This window comes from Schistocerca americana, chromosome 5 (assembly GCF_021461395.2).
Source record: "Schistocerca americana isolate TAMUIC-IGC-003095 chromosome 5, iqSchAmer2.1, whole genome shotgun sequence".
NCBI lineage: Eukaryota > Metazoa > Arthropoda > Insecta > Orthoptera > Acrididae > Schistocerca > Schistocerca americana.
This window is the reverse complement of record NC_060123.1, coordinates 181433265-181452723: the sequence shown is the minus strand read 5'-3', so window position 1 is coordinate 181452723 and position 19459 is coordinate 181433265. Positions and strand designations below refer to the sequence as shown.

Below are 19459 nucleotides of genomic sequence, written 5' to 3'. Positions count from 1 at the left end.
TCAACTGCCGAGCACTGTGCTCGAGCCTCTGTGTCAGAGAATTATCCCCAGCCTTTCGCACTCTCAGATGGTGGCTGGAAGGGAAAGTCCTCTCGTTTACTACACACCACAGTGAATTCTATAACACCCCATTTACAGAGTGGGAGCTACACAGCTCCTGGGCCAGATTAGACCCACAGTCAGATGGTTAAACATCTCTCATCTGACCACAAGCGACATCTCGTCATCTTCAACCAGATCTAGCACAATGGTGGGAGAGAATCATCATTCCAGTGCTCAAACCCAGTAAAAACCCACTTGATGTGGATAGCTATCAGCCCATCAGCCTCACCAATGTTCTTTGTAAGCTGCTGGAACGTATAGTGTGTCAGTGGTTGGGTTGGGTCCTGGAGTCATGTGGCCTACTGGCTCTATGTCAGGGCGGCTTCTGCCAAGGTCGCTCTACCACTGATAGTCACTGATAGTCTTGTGTCCCTTGAATCTGCCATCTGAACAACCTTTTCCAGATGCCAACACCTGGTTGCAGTCTTTGTTGATTACAAAAAGCATATGACACCACCTGGCAACATCATATCCTTGTCACATTATACAAGTGGGGTCTCCGAGGCCCGCTCCCAATTTTAATCCAGATTTTCTTGTCACTTCATACTTTCTGCGTCCAAGTTGGTGCTTCCCATAGTTCCCCCCATATCCAGGAGAATGGGGTCCTGCAGGGCTTTGTATTGAGTGTGTCTCTATTTTTAGTGGCCATTAATGGTCTAGCAGCAGCTGTAGGGCTGTCCGTGTCACCTTCTGTGTATGCAGACAACTTCTGCATTTCGTACTGCTCCACCAGTACTGGTGCTGCTGAGCGGCACCTACAGGGGACCGTTCACAAGGCGCTGTTATGGGCTCTAGCCCATGGTTTCCAGTTTTCGATCGCAAAGTTGTGTGTTATGCACTTCTGTCAGCGTCATACTGTTCATCCAGATCCAGAACTTTCCTTAATAATGATCCACTCACTGTAGTGGAGACATATCGATTCTTAGGATTGGTTTTCATTGCCTGATTGACTTGGCTTCCTCACCTTCGTCAGCTTAAGCAGAAATCCTGGCAGCACCTCAATGCCCTCCACTGCCACAGCAACACCAACTGGGGTGCAGATCGCTCTACACTGCTGCAGCTCTACAGATCCATTGTTCAATCCTGCCTTGACTGTGGGAGCCTGGTTTACGGGTTTGCGGCACCCTCAACATAGCGTTTACTCAACCCAGTGCACCACTGTGGGATTTGCCTAGCGACAGGAGCTTTTAGGACAAGTCCGGTGACCGGCATCCTTGTGGAGGCTGGAATCCCTCCATTGCAGGTTAGGCTTGCACAACTGCTGGCCAGTCACGTTGCACACGTTTTTAGTTCTCCTGCACATCTGAATCACCGTCTCCTTTTCCCACGCATGGCGGTTCATCTCCCACATCGGCAACCCAGGTAAGGGCTTCCAATTGCAGTTCGGGTCTGACCCCTTCTTTCGAGCTAGAGTCCTTACCTTTACCACCTATACTTGAGGTCCATTCACGTAGAACTCCATGGTGTACACCTAGGCTGGAGCTTCGCCCGGGCCTTTCACATGGCCCTAAGGACTGAGTTAATCCCGCAGCTCTCTGCTGCTGCTTCCACTAGATTCTTGACATGTGCTGAGGCCATGAAGAGGTTTACACCAGTGGCTCAATGGCTGATGCTTCATGCCAACTCCCGTATTTCTGTGGAGGACATATTGAACAGCATTCCTTGCTCGATGGCTGCAGTGTTTTCACAGCCTAGCTGGTGGCTATATCTCGTGCTCTTGATCACATCTGTTCATGCCCTGGTGAGTCGTTTCTTCTGTGTACAGACTCAGTGAGCAGCCTACAAGCCATCTACCAGTGCTACCCTCATCCTTTGGTAGCGACCATCCAGGAGTCCATCTATGTCCTGGAATGGTCCAGTCATTCAGTGGTGTTGTGGTGTTTGGACCCCAGGTCACGTCGAAATCCCAGGCAACGAACTTGCCGACAGGCTGGCCAAACAAGCTATGTGGAATCCGCTTATGGAGATCAGCTTTTCTGCAACTGACTTGCGTTCAGTACTATGCCCGTAAGGTTTTGTGGCTTTGGAAGACGAAATGGCAGAACCTCAGCACGCACAACAAACTGCGTGCTATTAAGGAGACTACAAATGTGTGGCAGTCCTCCATGTGACCTGTAGCAGAGGCTCAGTGGTTCTCTGCTGGCTCCACATTGGCCACGCTTGGGTGACACATGACTACCTTCTGCACTGTGATGACCCACCTCAGTGTCGGTGTGGCACTCGGGTGACAGTGCCCATATCTTGGTGAGCTGTCCTTATTTTGCTGCCCTGCGATGGACTCTTCAGTTACTGGACTCGTTGCCATTAATTTTAGCTGACGACGACTTGTTGGCTTAGTTTTACATTTTATACATGATGGTGAGTTTTATCATTCTGTCTAAGTTTTAGCGCATGTCCTTTGTCTGTTTGTGTTCTGCACTCCAATACTTTTAGGGTGGATGTTTTATTGTGTCGCAGAGTGGCTGGCTTTTCCTTTTTATTCTCGTGGTTGGCCAGCCACGGTCATCTGCTCTCTTGTTTTTACCCCTTCTACCTGTTTCTTGCTTCTCTCTGTGGTTTTCTTTTCCTGTTTTGTCTGTAGTAGTGTTGGTTGTCCCTCTGTCATTCTTCTGATTCTTCCTTTCTCCTGTTATTGTGCTGTACATCTCCTTTCTTTTCTTCTTTCCGTTGTGTAGTTATTGTACCGGGAACAAGGGACCGATGACCTCGCAGTTTGCCCCCCCCCCCCCTCTTTTAACCAACCAACCAAACAGCCTTTCATAGGTTTTTGAGCACTTCTGTTCATGCTTTGAGATGTAGGATATTTTAATAAAAAATCTGACCATCCACTAAAATTTTATTCCATTACGTACCCAACATACATGGTACACCGCTACATCCCTGTGGCACTCCTACTACAAATCCTGAATCCATGGATCAGTGTCCTGTTGGGTAACACAGGTACAAAACTGTCTTTTAAATCCACCCACCGCCTGCTGCTGCAGTCCATTCACAGGCATTTTCTTATTGATCAAAGTTCATGTTGCACATAAAAGTAGCCATTCCATACACCAAATCTTTTTGCAATTACTGTGCAGTTGTCTTCGTGGATATAGGTAATAATCACTTGTCAACCAGCATACATAGCCACAACAGCCTCTAACATCAAACTTGACCAACTGTTTGCTGAACATGCTGCACCCCACACACCAATAACTTCAACAGCTGATTCAATTCTCGTGGTATTTTTATACTCCCAGTACCCACCCTATGAGCATTGTCTCTGTACTACACAAATAGGAATTTTCTCTTCAACAAACCCTGCATTTCTGCAATTTTCTTGCCCTAAATCTCCACCAGTTTCTATACATGACCATCTCTTTGCTAGCAATGCACCCCATCTGTGCACCCATCCTGTCATCTTCAGTTACTTTGCACCTCACTGGTCTCCTATCCCATCATTAACACTCTCTCCCCCCATCCTTCTCCCCAGATTTTTGTCCTCTAATAAATGATAACTGTTCAGTAGCACTGGACAACATACTTTTACTGTTCGAAGCACAGGAGATAAATTATCAACAATTACCACAACTCAGTGTATGACTGCTGTATTTCCATAATGATTAAGCAATTTTCTCTGCAGTAGTTTGCAACGTTAACTTTTCATTTATAATGGTGGCTCATCTTGTATTTATCTTGGTAAGATGCCTGTGTTAGTGCTATCATTATGTAAATAAATTCATTGTAAAATGTTTTTATTTGTGTTTCCATTAGAGATTCCCATTTTTAAGAGCCCATTCTAGTATATACATTCTATACATAAATAAACAACATGCAGAAATACCTGAAGACTCCTTTTTTTTTTTCCTATTCTGCAGAAAGTGAAGACAGTTGCAGATAAATATTTAAGTAAACATGCTTGTTAAACTGTTTTACTTCCAGTTAATATCCTGTTGTTGACATCCCAAAGGTATGTGTATAATGCTGATGTTATTGATTGGCATGAAGATTCTAAATAAATTCTTGCTTCTTAAAATTTAAAACTCAGCTTTGTGGAGTTAGATCTTCCTGACAAATAGAGTATATCTGATCTTTTGTCGTTTTGTGTCGGGGTCGAATTCTTCAAATTCATAAGTAACATCAGACAACTGTCTTACAACCTTATAAGATCCAAAGTAGTGCATGAGGAGCTTCTCAGAGAGACCAACCTTCTGAACAGCAGTGAAGATCCAGACTAGGTCACCAGGCTGGTAGACAACAGGGCGGTGGCTCACGTCATACCTTCGGCGATCATTTTCTTGAGCCTACAGCGTGTGGAATTGAGCTAACTGCCGAGCTTACTCAGCTCTGGTTAACACCTGGCTGATGTAGTCGTCATCCATGTCATCAGGATGTAATGGATACGCAGTGTCCATTGTCATTGTCACCTCACGTCCATGCACCAGGAAAAATGGCGTAAATCCTGTGGTGTCTTGTTTAATGGTTTTGTAGGCAAACATCACAAAAGGTAGCACTCATCCCAGTTGCTCTGCTCAACATTGATGAACATTGATAGCATGTCGGCCAAGGTCTTATTAAGGCGTTCAGTAAGCCCGCTAGTTTGCAGATGGTATGCAGTCGTCATGTGATGAGTAATGTTGCACTTACGGTTTATCTCTGTCACAAGATTCGATTGGAAAACTTTCCCTCGATCCGTATTTAATGACCTTGGGGCACCGTGTTTTAATACAATGTCTTCTACAATGAATTTGGCTACCTTGAATGCCTCGACTGTTTTCACGGCTTTTGTAATGGCATAGCATGTCAGATAATCAGTGCAAATAATAATCCATCTATTGCCACTAGCAGACGTTGGAAAGGCATTTCAGCTGGTGGAATTGGTATGAGTTGGCCAGGTGGTTTCTGAGGAACTGCATTTCTTCTCTGGCAGTCTCAACAGTGCAACACACAGTGACAGACACTCCTGAATATACCTGGCCAGTAAAATCTCTTGCGAATCCTATTGTATGTCTTAATAAATCCTAAATGTCCAGCCTCAGGTTTATTATGGAATTTCTGTACAACATCTAAGTGCATGTGTTTAGAAATCACTGGTAGCCACCTCTTTCCATATGGATCAAAGTTTTTCTTGCAAAGTATATATATACATATATATGTACATATGTATATCTAAAAACAAATATGGTGTGACTTACCAAACGAAAGCGCTGGCAGGTTGATAGACACACAAACAAACACATACATACACACAAAATTCAAGCTTTCACAACAAACTGTTGCCTCATCAGGAAAGAGGGAACGAGAGGGAGAGACGAAAGGATGTGGGTTTTAAGGGAGTGGGTAAGGAGTCATTCCAATCCCGGGAGCGGAAAGACTTACCTTAGGGGGAAAAAAGGACGGGTATACACTCGCACACACACACATATCCATCCACACATATACTGACACAAGCAGACATATTTGGTCTTTAAATATGTCTGCTTGTGTCTGTATATGTGTGGATGGATATGTGTATGTGTGCGAGTGTATACCCCTACTTTCCCCCTAAGGTAAGTCTTTCCGCTCCCGGGATTGGAATGACTCCTTACCCTCTCCCTTAAAACCCACATCCTTTCGTCTTTCCCTCTCCTTCACTCTTTCCTGATGAGGCAACAGTTCGTTGCGAAAGCTTGAATTTCATGTGTATGTTTGTGTTTGTGTGTCTATCGACCTGCCAGCACTTTCGTTCGGTAAGTCAAGGCTCTTGAATAATGGATTTCATGATTGCCTACTGTTTGTCCCATTATAGCTCTGATAACTGCCCCCGGTGTAAAACCTGTCCCATGCACCCTCCCACCACCACCTACTCCAGTCCTGTAACCCGGAAGGTGTACACGATCAAAGGCAGAGCCACGTGTGAAAGCACCCACGTGATTTACCAACTGACCTGCCTACACTGTGAAGCTTTCTATGTGGGAATGACCAGCAACAAACTGTCCATTCGCATGAATGGACACAGGCAGACAGTGTTTGTTGGTAATGAGGATCACCCTGTAGCTAAACATGCCTTGGTGCACGGCCAGCACATCTTGGCACAGTGTTACACCGTCCGGGTTATCTGGATACTTCCCACTAACACCAACCTGTCAGAACTCTGGAGATGGGAACTTGCCCTTCAGTATACCCTCTCTTCTAGTTATCCGCCAGGCCTCAATCTCCGCTAATTTCAATTTGCCGCCGCTCATACCTCACCTGTCTTTCAACAAAATCTTTGCCTCTGTACTTCCGCCTCTACTGACATCTCTGCCCAAACTCTTTCCCTTTACAAATGTCTGCTTGTGTCTGTGTATGTGCGGATGGATGTGTGTGTGTGTGTGTGTGTGTGTGTGTGTGTGTGTGTGTGTGTGTGTGTGTGTGTGTGTGTGTGTGTGTGCGCGCGCGCGCGAGTGTATACCTGTCCTTTTTTCCCCCTAAGGTAAGTCTTTCCGCTCCCAGGATTGGCCTTACCCTCTCCCTTAAAACCCACATCCTTTCGTCTTTCCCTCACCTTCCCTCTTTCCTGATGAGGCAACAGTTTGTTGCGAAAGCTTGAATTTTGTGTGTATGTTTGTGTTTGTTTGTGTGTCTATCGACCTGCCAGCGCTTTCATTTGGTTAGTCACATCATCTTTGTTTTTAGATATGTTTTTCCCACGTGGAATGTTTCCCTCTATTATATTAATGTGTACATATCTAGATAGATGTGCATATCGCTATCCCATGGCTTTTGCCTCCTCAGCATATATTCTGTGTCGTAGGGGATGGTAAGATGCACATTATTCCACTTAGATTTCGACTATCTCTCATTGTGCCCTGAAATGAGAAATGTCCTGCCCACTATCCTTCCCACTCCTCCGACAGTGGTATTCCCCCATCCATTGAGCCTACACAATATACTCAGCTGTCCCTACACAACCACTGCTCCCAACCCCTGATCTCAGGGTTCACAACCCTATAATAGACCTAGATGCAAGACCTGTCCCATACATCGTCCCACCACACCTATTCCAGTCCGATCACGAACATCTTCTATCCCATCAAAAGCAGGGATACCTGTGAAACCAGTCACATGATCTACAAGCTCATCTGCAATCACTGTGTTGCATTCTACGTGGGCATGACAACGAGCAAGCTGTCTGTCCACATGAAAGTCTGCCTACAAACTGTGGCCAAGAAACAAGTGGACCACCATGTTGCTGAGCATTCTGCCAAACATGACATACTTCATTTCAATGATGGCTTCACATCCTGTGCCTTAAGGATCCTTCCCACCAACACCAGCTTTTCTGAACTGCGCATATGGGAACTTTCCCTGCAATATATCGTATATTCCCATAACCCTCCTCACCTCAACCTTCGTTAGTCATTGTCCTCACCATCCAGCCCCTTCCCTGTTTCCATTTGAGCCATTAAGTTTCAGTCCACTTTGTCGGAGACACTTAAGAAAGGCCCTCAGTCTTTTTATACGTTCATCAGATGTCTCCGAGAACACTATAATGTCATCATAATAACAAAGACACATCGTCCACTTCAGGTGATGTAGAAGATGATCCATCATCTGTTCAAAAGTTGCTGGTGCATTACACAAACCAAACGGCATTACCTTAAACTCATACAGGCTCTCAGGGGTGGTGAATGCAGTTTCTTCACGATCAGCTTCATCCATTTTGATTTGCCAGTATCCCGAGTACATGTCCATGGTTGAGAAAAACTCAGCCCCCTTCAGACAATTTTGTGTATCATCAGTTCGTGTTAGGGAGTAAACATCCTTTTTAGTTATCTTATTAAGCTTCCTGTAAACAACACAAAAGTGCCAACTGCCATACTTTTTCCTGACGAGGATCACTGGTGATGACCACGGGCTCTGCGAAGACTGATTGGTGTCATTCTTCATCATTTTCTCTACCTCATCGCGAATTATTCGATGTTCCATTGCTGACACACGGTATGCTCTCTGGTGTATCGGTTGATGGTTGCCAGTGCTAATCCGGTGCTTCACCATCAATTTGTCTAATTTGCTCTTCACCTGTGGATTGAAGCATTCAGAGAACTCTTGAAGAATGGCAAGTAGCTTCTTCTGTTGTTCCTTAGTGAGATCTGATGATAGTCGAGCTAGAAGATCTTGTCTCTTAGTGGTAGCGCTAATTTCGCCCACAGACTCAGCATGAGAGGTTTCTATGATGCTCAGCTCTCCTGCAATTAATGGCTCAGCGTCTGCTATGCACATGCATCTTGGAAGGATCTGTGGTTTTCACTGACAGTTCACTATACACAATTCACCGACTCCGTTCTTAAACGAGACGACAGAGGCTGGGATGACTGGGTTGATGCATGGCATGACATATGACAGTTACTTTTCTAGTGCTGACTGCAGGAATGATCACTTCATCCAGCACACACAGTCCCCACACACTTGGATTCTCATCTTGTCCACATTATCTCATCTCATCTAGCATAATCTTTGAATGACCACAATCTTTAATTGCCTGAGAAACTTTCAAAAAGTCTCATTCGAGAATGACGTCATGACTATACTCGGGTAAGACGATGTGTATGGCCACTTATACCCACATGAATGGTACGTATTCCTGTAGGTTTTACATATTTCATATTATCTCCTTTCACCAGAGATGTTTTGTTGTCGACGAATACAGTTTTCTACAACTGGCAATGGTACTTCTCCTAAATGACTGAATATGATGCTCCAGAGTCCACAAGAGCTTGGGCTGGTCTACCATCCATGAGGATATCGACACAGTCTCCTATAATTTTTGTAGTGATCGATGGTGAAAGATTATTCTCTTTGGTGGTCTCACCTCCAAGGAAGGTCGCACCCTTTAGTTTTCCAGGTTGCAGCAGCTAGGTGGTTGGCTGTAGCTTCTAAACGGTGATGGAGACCTTGATCGGCATGTTGGGGAACGTTCTCTCCGGTGGCTAGCTTGCGGCAGTGGTGACCTATGTCGTCCTGCACCCACATCTTCTTGTTCATCTTTGTTATCCCGGACTTGGCATTGGCTAACGTCGGTCTGCTGTCTTCTGGTGTGGGAGTCATTAAATATCCGCTGTCTTTCTCGACAATAGAGCAGCATGTGTCCCGGTAGTCCGCAGTTGAAACATATTGGTTGGTTATCCTGGTCTTTGGTGCCCAAAAAGATTGTAGGAACATAACTCCACCTGGGTCTCGACTTTTTCACCATTCTAAAGGGAAATGAAGGCCAAGAGATTGGGTTCGATGTCTGTTCCACTTTCTCCCTTATGATCTCTTGGAGCGTCTCAGTTTTTTGCTCACCGTGCAATCCAAGTGCCTTCTGAACTTCCTCGCTCACTATCTGGCGAAGAACACTTATGAAATCAGTTTCTTCCTCCATAACAGACACTGATATGGCGTTTGGGAGTCATTCAAACTTCTTGCGTATAATTCTTTTTTGCTGCATTGTCTCGATATACTGGCACTATTTTATGAAGTCGTCTGCTGTTGAAACCTCCTTCAGGAGTAGGGCTTGATACATATCCTGAGGAACACCCTGCATGAGATGTGCAACCGTATCTTCCTCCTCCATTCTAGGGTCCACTATTTTACACAGCTCCAAGACATCTTGAATGTGGGATGATGTAGTTTCTCCTGGATGCTGTGCCCTGCATTTTAATTTATCTTCAGCAATGCGCTTCTTTCGTTGTGTGTCACCAAAATACTTGCACAGTTCTGCCTGGAATACTTCCCAGCTTGTGAACTTCTCCTTGTTATTCTCATACCATTGCTTGGCAGTGTCCTCCAAGTAGAAAAATTTGTTAGCCAAACACACAGTGTCATCCCATTTGTTAAATTTGGCTACACGCTCATATACCGTCAGCCACTTGTTTGGATCTTGGCCATCGTCAGCAGAGAACCCAGAAGGATCTCTCATGTGGTGGCACACTGTTGCTGTCATCGTAATGTCTTCTTCCTCTTTTGTCTCCGATAGATTGTGATCTGTTGAATATGATTCGATTGTCGGCTCTGTTGCGGTCTGATTGAAGCCACTGTGTCGTCGATAATGTGCGCTATCACAAGTTCCAATACCCAGTGTCTCCACCAGAATAATGTCATGTAGAAGAAGGTGTAACTAGATGAATGACGAACACTAACTTCACTTAACAAAGGTTTATTCAGCGCTTGCACATATAAGAGCATGGAGTGAACTGCCTCCAGCCAGAACACATACATTATATATACAGCTACAGAACATTACATTACAATGATTCTTGACATTTGTGGATACTTCTAGAATGTACTCGAATCGAATATAGAAATTAAAATTGTACAGTCCAGGTGAGTTTTGAACTCACGACGTTCCATGCAACAGGTATCGTAACCGCTACACCACGGTTTACTCAGCTTCTTCTGCGACAATATTGAAATTCATTTATATTCAACAATTGTAATGCTAATCATATTTTGGCAAAATGTGAAATTTCAGCAAAGCCATCTACTTGTTAATGTAAGTACTTTTTTCAGTAGAGGATTGGCTATTTATTTTTTGTTCTGTAGCCAATAGGGTCACTGTCTTTGCTTTAAATGAGGATAATGATTTATCTGTAACTTCTCTGATTTGTAGTTATCATCCTTCCGTTCCTGATTATGAAATAAGACTCCAATCTAATTTATTCCAGGTTTCAAAACTATGTGTATCCAAGCATTGGAGGAACACAGCACAATATGCTTGTTTTGTATTATACTGTCCTCTCATCAGTGGCTGAAAATAAATTTTTCCATTGCCTCTTGCCAAAAGATCACATCAAGCTTTTGAAAAAAATAAAGGCAACTTCACCAGGTAGTTACTTTGACATTAAATCAAATCTTATCTGAACTATTTGCAGATTTTTATAGTAACAATCGCAAATTTTGCTTCAGCAATAGACTACAAACTGCTGGTGGAAACACCAAATAAGTTTTTGGATGCTGTAAGGCCAGCAATGCGGAAAGAGAATGTTGGATTACTAGTGAAACTTTTAAAGAGCCTACCAGTGTCGATGAACTGCACCGTACAACCTGGAGCAATATATGGAGCGTGGGCAGCTACTGAATTTTTCCAGGTGAGCATACTCAGTTGCCAGCATATTTGAAAAAAAAAGGCTTGTATGCATTTGAAGTAATAATAAATAAAGCTTTTAGGATTGTACACTTTACAGGTACTTGTATCTTAGGAAGACACCAACCAACAGGTCCTAGGGGAAATGTTGGGGAAAACTATTGTACATCATTTGTTACTAAGTACTCTGTAAAAAGAAAAGGCTTTAAACGTGAAATATCTGAAGTTAAACAGTTTAGACACACCTTCACCTGAAAATTGCAGTACAGTAATAGAGCATCCCCCTGTCAGGTCAGGGCACAAACCTGCAGATGACGCAGCAGACTCCAGACGTAGACCTCGTAACCCAGTCCCCATGCGCCTTCAGTCCAAGAGAAGATAGTTAATGCACAACAACAACACAGCAAAGGCTCTTAAGCAGTAAACAGGTTAAATAAAACCAAAACCTTTGCTCCACCTCTAAAAGAAATCCAATAACTAATATTAATTTAAGATTAAAGCGCCACTGAATGTTAACTCGCTTAAGCCTTGGCAGGTAAAGTTAACTGATCCAAATGAGGTACACCTAAATTTGAAATTACAATCAGCCAAGGATCAAGAATTATTTATCTTAAGTGTAGAACAAATATCACCACAATCTTAATAAACACTGAAACAGGCCATCAAATTAGTGTCCACAGCCCACCGTATACAAATGGGCGGCTTTTATTAGATTAATGCTCAAATCGGAGGGTCTCAAGCACTTCAGTTGTCCTCATGGAATTCTTTTTAGCACAGTTTTACATATAATTTAACAAAGGCAAGCACCATTTAAGCATCTTATAAAATATTCCATTTATTTCTCCTAAAAGTGGTTGTAGTATCTAAGGAGAAAAAAAAAGTTGACTGTCTGCAAGAAACAAGTCAGTGCCACTAAAGAAAGTGGAACTCAGCATGTGAAAAAAAAAAAAGAAAAAAAGTTTACTCTAGACGTAAACCAATTTTCCCTGGGGGAGAGTTGAGCATGTGCCACAAACCTATTCAAAGACACATTAAATCTAAGATGGGGGAGCGCAGCACTACTAAAAAGAATAGAAAAACCATGCGGAATGCTAGCATCAGGCTGCTGCAAATGCAGCCAACAGCAGTGGAGACAAGTTTCTAGAGATCAGACAAACGATGCTCACCTTAAACATAAGGAAGTGGAACTGGGCTCTTTCCTCAACCAAGAAACCCGAAGAAAGTGTTGACTAGTTTCCAGCAAAATCCTGCAGTGAAGGCGTTCCAGTCATCTAGTGCAGAAGGGGATATGACCAGTGGGTGTCACCGTGCGCCATATTCTCTGGGAGGAACCCGGGCACTGTGTAAAAAACAAGTACATTCACCATAAGCATCCAGTCCCAGCTTGAAGAGCATGGCTGATTTCCTTCCCCATTCTTGAGACAAACTGAGCTTGTGCTCCATCTCTAATGACCTCAGTGTTGACAGGATGTTAAGCCCAATCTTCCTTCCTTCCTTTTTAGAAAGGATAGGTACACTAGGACAACACCAGCTAGTTTCATAATGTCAGTAATCGAAACTCTAGAAGACTAGAAACATTCTCTGATGTATTTTTATACATTTCCAAAGCTTCTGATTGTATTCATCAAAGTAATTTTCTAATTAAGTTCCACTGCTTCAACAGGAGAAGGAAAACTTACTACATTAAAAATTATTTTGGGTTTAACTAAAACAAAGTGTGATAGTACTGTTAGAAATGCCAAAATAAATTTTCAGTTCTTGAACAACTGGTTCACTTGAGAACCACATTGGTGTAAGGTTTGCTTCACCCATGACATTCAATAAGCTTTATAGCCCAGGCACTGGAGACCAAATAAGGTTGAATAGTGGCAAAAATCATGTCACAAATTTATGTACAGTGGTAGGAGGGAGTATCATGAACAACGTGCTAAAATTCTCTACCAATGGTGAGTGAGTGAGTGAGTGAGTGAGGGGGTAGGGGTGGTGGTGGTGGTGGTGGTGGTGTATCGTATAAAGTTCAGTTTATAAAGAGTTTCTTGAATAACTCAGAAATGATTGCTTATATCAAAAATGTTTCCCAGCACAAAATTTAACTATATTAAATTTCCTACAAAAAGCTCCTGTGAACTTTTTCTCTAGGACTAATACACTGAGGTGACAAAACTATACCTCCTAATGTTGTGTCAGACTTCCTTTTGATGAGCATAGTTTAGCAGTTTGATGTGGCGTGGACTCAAGATGTCGTTGGAAGTCCCTTGCAGAAATATTGAACCATGCTGCCTCTATAGCCACCCATAATTGCAAAAGTGTTACTGGTGCAGGATTTTGTGCACAAACTGACTCTTGGATATGCCCCATAAATGTTTGACGGGACTCATGTCGGGTGATATGTGTGGCCAAATCATTTCATCCAGAATGTTCCTCTAATCAATCATGAACAATAGTGGCACACTGATATATTGCATTGTCATCCATAAATTCCATCATTGTTTGGGAATATGAAGTCAGTGAACTCCACCTAGCCACTACATTGTCTGTGGTGAGAGATAATGCCTGAAATTTGGTATTTTCAGCATACTTCTGACACTGTGAGTTTGGAATATTGAACTCCCTAATGGTGTCCAGGTAACAAACATAACCATTTCCAGTCAATGATCAGTTCAGTTCCATATAAATACAGCCCACACCATTATGGATCCACCACCAGCTTGCACAGTGCCTTGTTGGCAACTTAGATCCATGGCTTCATGGGGTCTGCACGACACTTGAACCCTACATCAGCTCTTACCAACTGAAATCAGAAGTCATCTGACCAGGCCACAGTTTTCCAGTTATTGCGGGTCCAACCGATATGGTCGTGAGTCTATGAGAGGCATGGCAGACAATGTCGTGCTGTAGCAAAGGCACTCGCATTGGTCATTGGCTTCATGGCTCATTAAAGCCAACTTTCACCGCACTGCCCTACTGGATACATTCCTCGTACATCTCACATTGGTTTCTGTGGTTATTTCAGGCAGTGTGGCTTGTCTGTTAACACTGGAAACTCTACACACATGCCACTGTTCTCCATCGTTACGTGAAGGCCATCAGCCACTACATTGTCTGTGGTGAGAGATAATGCCTGAAATTTGGTATTTTCAGCATACTTCTGACACTGTGAGTTTTGGAATATTGAACTCCCTAACAATTACCAAAATGGCATGTCCCCTGCATCTACCTCCAACTGCTATTTTGCATTAAAAGTCTGTTAATTCCCCTCTTGCGGCCATAATCACATCGGACTCCTTTTTATATGAATCACCTGAGTATAAATAACAGCTCCATCAGTGGACTGCCCTTTTATACCTTGTATACCTGATACTGCCACACATATATATGTACATATATAGATAAAAACAAAGATGAGGTGACTTACCGAACGAAAGAGCTGGCAGGTCGATAGACACACAAACAAACACAAACATACACACAAAATTCAAGCTTTCACAACAAACTGTTGCCTCATCAGGAAAGAGGGAAGGAGAGGGGAAGACGAAAGGAAGTGGGTTTTAAGGGAGAGGGTAAGGAGTCATTCCAATCCCGGGAGCGGAAAGACTTACCTTAGGGGGAAAAAAGGACAGGTATACACTCGCACTCACGCACATATCCATCCACACATACAGACACAAGCAGACATATTTAAAAGACCAATACATATATAGATATATGTGCATATCGCTATCCCATGACTTTTGCCACCTCAGCATATTTTCTGTGTTGCAGGGGATGGTAAGATGCACATTATTCCACCCAGATTTCGACTACCTCTCATCGTGCCCTGAAATGAGAAATGTCCTGCCCACTATCCTTCCCACCCCTCCCACAGTAGTATTCCCCCATCCACTGAACCTACACAATATACTCGGCTGTCCCTACACAGCCGCAGCTTCCAACCCCTTATCTCAGGGCTCATAACCCTGTAATAGACCTAGATGCAAGACCTGTCCCATACATCGTCCCACCACACCTACTCCAGTCTGGTCACGAACATCATCTATCCCATCAAAGGCAGGGCTACCTGTGAACCCATTCACGTGATCTACAAGCTCATCTGCAACCACTGTGTTGCATCCTACGTGGGCAAGACAACGAGCAAGCTGTCTGTCCACATGAAAGTCTGCCTACGAACTGTGGCCAAGAAACAAATGGACCATCCTGTTGCTGAGTATTCTGCCAAACGTGACATACTTCATTGTTCATGAGACCCAGAAAATATTAGATACAGGCTCCCAGGTAGATGCTATTTTTCTTGACTTCCGGAAGGCGTTCGATACAGTTCCGCACTGTCGCCTGATAAACAAAGTAAGAGCCTACGGAATATCAGACCAGCTGTGTGGCTGGATGGAAGAGTTTTTAGCAAACAGAACACAGCATGTTGTTATCAATGGAGAGACGTCTACAGACGTTAAAGTAACCTCTGGCGTGCCACAGGGGAGTGTTATGGGACCATTGCTTTTCACAATATATATAAATGACTTAGTAGATAGTGTCGGAAGTTCCATGCGGCTTTTCGCGGATGATGCTGTAGTATACAGAGAAGTTGCTGCATTAGAAAATTGTAGCGAAATACAGGAAGATCTGCAGCGGATAGCCACTTGGTGCAGGGAGTGGCAACTGACCCTTAACATAGACAAATGTGATGTATTGCGAATACATAGAAAGAAGGATCCTTTATTGTATGATTATATGATAGCGGAACAAACACTGGTAGCAGTTACTTCTGTAAAATATCTGGGAGTATGCGTACGGAACGATTTGAAGTGGAATGATCATATAAAACTAATTGTTGGTAAGGCGGGTACCAGGTTGAGATTCATTGGGAGAGTGCTTAGAAAATGTAGTCCATCAACAAAGGAGGTGGCTTACAAAACACTCGTTCGACCTATACTTGAGTATTGCTCATCAGTGTGGGATCCGTACCAGGTCGGGTTGACGGAGGAGATAGAGAAGATCCAAAGAAGAGCGGCGCGTTTCGTCACTGGGTTATTTGGTAACCGTGATAGCGTTACGGAGATGTTTAATAAACTCAAGTGGCAGACTCTGCAAGAGAGGCGCTCTGCATCGCGGTGTAGCTTGCTCGCCAGGTTTCGAGAGGGTGCGTTTCTGGATGAGGTATCGAATATATTGCTTCCCCCTACTTATACTTCCCGAGGAGATCACGAATGTAAAATTAGAGAGATTAGAGCGCGCACGGAGGCTTTCAGACAGTCGTTCTTCCCGCGAACCATACGCGACTGGAACAGGAAAGGGAGGTAATGACAGTGGCACGTAAAGTGCCCTCCACCACACACCGTTGGGTGGCTTGCGGAGTATCAATGTAGATGTAGATGTGAATGATTGCTTCACATCCTGTGCCATAAGGATCCTTCCCACCAACACCAGCTTTTCTGAATTGCGCAGATGGGAACTTCCCCTGCAATATATCGTATGTTCCCATAACCCTCCTCACCTCAACCTTCGTTAGTCATTGTCCTCACCATCCAGCCCCTTCCCTGTTTCCATTTTGGCACTATTCAGCCCTCATTCGACCATTGAACCCAGCCTTTTTACCCCCCCCCCCCCCTCCCCCCCCCCCGCCCTCTTCTCCCCACCTCTCTCCATCTAACATGCAGCGTGTGTGTGTGTGTGTGTGTGTGTGTGTGTGTGTGTGTGTGTGGGCGCGCGTGCGTGCGTGTGCGTGTATGTTCTATGATTGACGAAGGCCTTACTGGCTGAAAGCTTTATTTGTGACAGTCTTTTTTTGCCTATCTGTGCCTCAGCATCTCCGCTATATAGTGAGTAACAACTTTCCTATTCATAATATTGTTATTGAAAATAGAGTTTTTGTGGTATAGGATTAATGTGCATAGTTAAATGAAGTGGGTAAAGAACAAATATAAAATGTATAAGTGCAATAGAGACATATTGAAGGATGAATTTTGTTCTGTGGGTGTAACACGATGGAGGGGTCGGGCTGGATGATAGAAGTGTGAGCAAATGTAGTTCACCGAATTATGGTCATGCACTTACCTCCTTCATAGGCCTGCAGACTGAGGAGCAGGTAAGTGATTCACCTCTTTATCCAACCCACTATATCACAAGAAGTAACTACAGGGTGTTTAACAAAGTTACACAGGCCTCCAACAACCTTATGAATCACTGGCAACGCATTGCACCTACGTGCCTGGATGGTGTTTATTTTCCACAAAGTGCATTAACACAACATGGAATACAGATAATATGCAACTATCTGCATGCTGTTCTCTCTCCCCACACTCCACCCCCTCCTGGCTATCCTTTTTGTGTTGAGGCCCATTGAACGTTGGATTCTTCCCGTGGTTTTGTTTACACCAGGCTGCTCTATGGTCTGACTGATGCAGAAATCCAAGTGTACCTCTTTGATCAGGATGTCATTGCAGCCCATCAGGTGATGAAAAAAGTAGATGCATCCTTAGTGGCCACATGCACTTTTACCCTCATTTTTGATGGAGTGGTTCTTCGCTCAGAGATCAAAGCACGCCACGAAGTTATCACAGTACAAGCATACATGCCAAACCTGAAGCACTGCTACCAGTGTCATCTTTGCAGCCACACTCAAGAGTCCTGTCGGCACCCGGCCAAATGTGTAAACTGTGGTAGGGGTGCTAACGAGGCAGTTGTCCGCCTCCGTCTCCCCCCTGTATCAACTGCATTGGCAAACATGCCATCTCCTCCCGAGATAGTCCTGTGTATCTCAGTGTGCAGGCTGTCCAGAATCTGGGTGAAGGAAACTGTGCCTTACCCGGTCGCTCACAAGTTTTTGCATAGTTGGAAACCCTGTGTTCTACAATCTGGCACCTAAAGTGCTGTTCTTGCTTCATCTTGCTCCATGAAGGGCATGGCCACGCAGACATGCAACCTCGAATTTAGCACCATGGTTTTGAAATTGCCCAGTATCATGGTAGCATCCCCATCTCCTCCTCCAGCTGTGCAACAAGCCACCAAACTTTTGCATCATGGGGCGAACTCACCTGCTACAAACTGGCAGGCCGGCAAGGACAGAAGGAATACTCCCACGAAGAGTTCCTACAACCGGGAGATCCGGGAAAAACCCGGGAATTTTTTCATCCGGGAGAAAACCAGGAAAAACCCTGGGATTTTTTTAGAATTCCGGGAATTTTTCATTGTTTTAGTTTTTGGTTACATTTTTGTAAATTTGACTAGCAAGAAGCAATACTATAACAAAGAATATTACTGTATCTCGCTACTGCAGAATAATGAATAATACTGCAGCAATAAAACACGAACGAGAGAAAAAACGAAAATGAAACCTAAGTTGCAAAGGAAATGCGCCATATACAGGAACAAAACACAGTGCTCATACAAGCGTCTGCCAACAGCAAAAAGGCTTTAGGAAGACTATGCAATGTTTTATAACAACAAATTGTCTCCGATGAGCGTGACATCACAACTGTTTACATTAGATTCGTTTGAGCGGTTGCGGGCGAGTTTATGCGCACGTGCAGTTGAGTCGCGTATGCGTAGTACCTTCTCCCGCTTCTGGCTACAGAAGTGTGGCAGTTAGCTGTATAAGCAATAGCAGCAAGCAGCCAGATGCTATCCGGAAAAATTTTACTGGTGCACCTAAGCTGGCAGATTCACGTATGCGCAACAGGCCCGAAACTAGGGAGAGGGGGCAAACAGTGGTAACTATCCGTCCCTGGCGGCAGTTTTTTTGTGGGCGGGGGGTGGGGGGGCACCACATTCATGTTATTGAGGAAAAAGACCTTGTTTCTCAAAGCGCCTAGCATCCAGCGTACGTTGGTCTAACGATTACTCATATTACACTCCTGGAAATGGAAAAAAGAACACATTGACACCGGTGTGTCAGACCCACCATACTTGCTCCGGACACTGCGAGAGGGCTGTACAAGCAATGATCACACGCACGGCACAGCGGACACACCAGGAACCGCGGTGTTGGCCGTCGAATGGCGCTAGCTACGCAGCATTTGTGCACCGCCGCCGTCAATGTCAGCCAGTTTGCCGTGGCATACGGAGCTCCATCGCAGTCTTTAACACTGGTAGCATGCCGCGACAGTGTGGACGTGAACCGTATGTGCAGTTGACGGACTTTGAGCGAGGGCGTATAGTGGGCATGCGGGAGGCCGGGTGGACGTACCGCTGAATTGCTCAACACGTGGGGCGTGAGGTCTCCACAGTACATCGATGTTGTCGCCAGTGGTCGGCGGAAGGTGCACGTGCCCGTCGACCTGGGACCGGACCGCAGCGACG

At 44.4% G+C, this 19459-nt stretch overlaps 1 protein-coding gene across 2 annotated transcripts in view; it reads left to right on the top strand.

The window, feature by feature from the left end:
- LOC124615599 (neuroblastoma-amplified sequence-like) overlaps positions 1-19459 on the top strand; it is a 414306-nt gene that overhangs the window by 305112 nt on the left and 89735 nt on the right. For both annotated transcript variants that reach the window (XM_047143590.1, XM_047143589.1), the window contains exons 32-33: positions 10749-10909; positions 10990-11171. In XM_047143590.1, the coding sequence (XP_046999546.1) occupies positions 10749-10909; positions 10990-11171 (343 nt within the window). The remainder of the gene's footprint in view (positions 1-10748; positions 10910-10989; positions 11172-19459) is intronic.